At 66.5% G+C, this 890-nt stretch overlaps 1 protein-coding gene across 1 annotated transcript in view; it reads left to right on the top strand.

Moving 5' to 3' along the window:
- The window catches only part of H696_04512 (hypothetical protein), a 3,796-nt gene that overhangs the window by 1,857 nt on the left and 1,049 nt on the right, over positions 1–890 (top strand). The window contains exon 6 of the mRNA XM_009498393.1: positions 112–768. Within this exon, the coding sequence (XP_009496668.1) occupies positions 112–768 (657 nt within the window). The remainder of the gene's footprint in view (positions 1–111; positions 769–890) is intronic.

Below are 890 nucleotides of genomic sequence, written 5' to 3' on the forward strand. Positions count from 1 at the left end.
CCCCCTCTCCCCCTCTCTCCACCTCTCTCCACTTCCGTTGCTCCCAATGTCTCCCCCCAGTTCTTACACACAAGGCCAGTACTTTTACTCACCATATCTGTGCCACCCCAGCGCCACACAGGCCAAGAAGCGCCGCCCTAGAAAGCCCAAGACGATTGCCCTCGACGAGGATCCTGAGCAAGCGGCCCCACCTGGCGACTCGCTGGCCCCCAGCGAGACTGCAGACTCAGCTGGCACACCAGGTGTTGCTGATAATGTGCCCGTCTGCGATGAAGTCCCGGGCCCAGCCGAGGCCTCGGCTGGGCCCTCGGCCACTGACGCCCCGTCAGCCGGTCCGATGGCCATCTCCTCTTCGGAGACAAAGGAAGCTACCGGCTCCGAGGACCGCGGTGCCGAGTCGCTTCCCGCTTCGTCGTCCACGCCGTTTCTTGTCAGCTCGTTGCCAGTTTATCTCCCATATCCGGCACAGCCCCCCTCGGTCACGCGGCCGGACGAGAGCGGCCACTTGCTTCCCAGCACGCCTGGCATGTCGGTCCCCGGTCTGGCTGCCATCGAGAACGCCTTCCTGCCCGGGGGCATGGATTTCACCGCGTCAGGCCCGCATGCGGCGTCCGGCTTCCCTCTGCCGGTGACCGTGCTGCCGCCTGATGTCGTGGCCAGCCCGATCCCCGAAAATGCCGGTACATTCAGCGGGCTGCCTTCGATGCCCCCGCAGCAGGCAGACGCCCTCGTTGGCTCTGGATGTGGCGCTTGCTCGGGACACCGGACGTGCGTTGTCTCTTTCCTGCCCCGGGCGCGCCCAATCCCTGGCGTACGCCCACACCCACATGCTGACTTCCTTTCCCGCCCCCCCCCCCCCTCCCCCCTGCCGGGGTGTCCGCGGCGTGTGT

Source organism: Fonticula alba, assembly GCF_000388065.1.
Source record: "Fonticula alba strain ATCC 38817 unplaced genomic scaffold supercont2.7, whole genome shotgun sequence".
In the NCBI taxonomy this organism is placed as follows: domain Eukaryota; order Rotosphaerida; family Fonticulaceae; genus Fonticula; species Fonticula alba.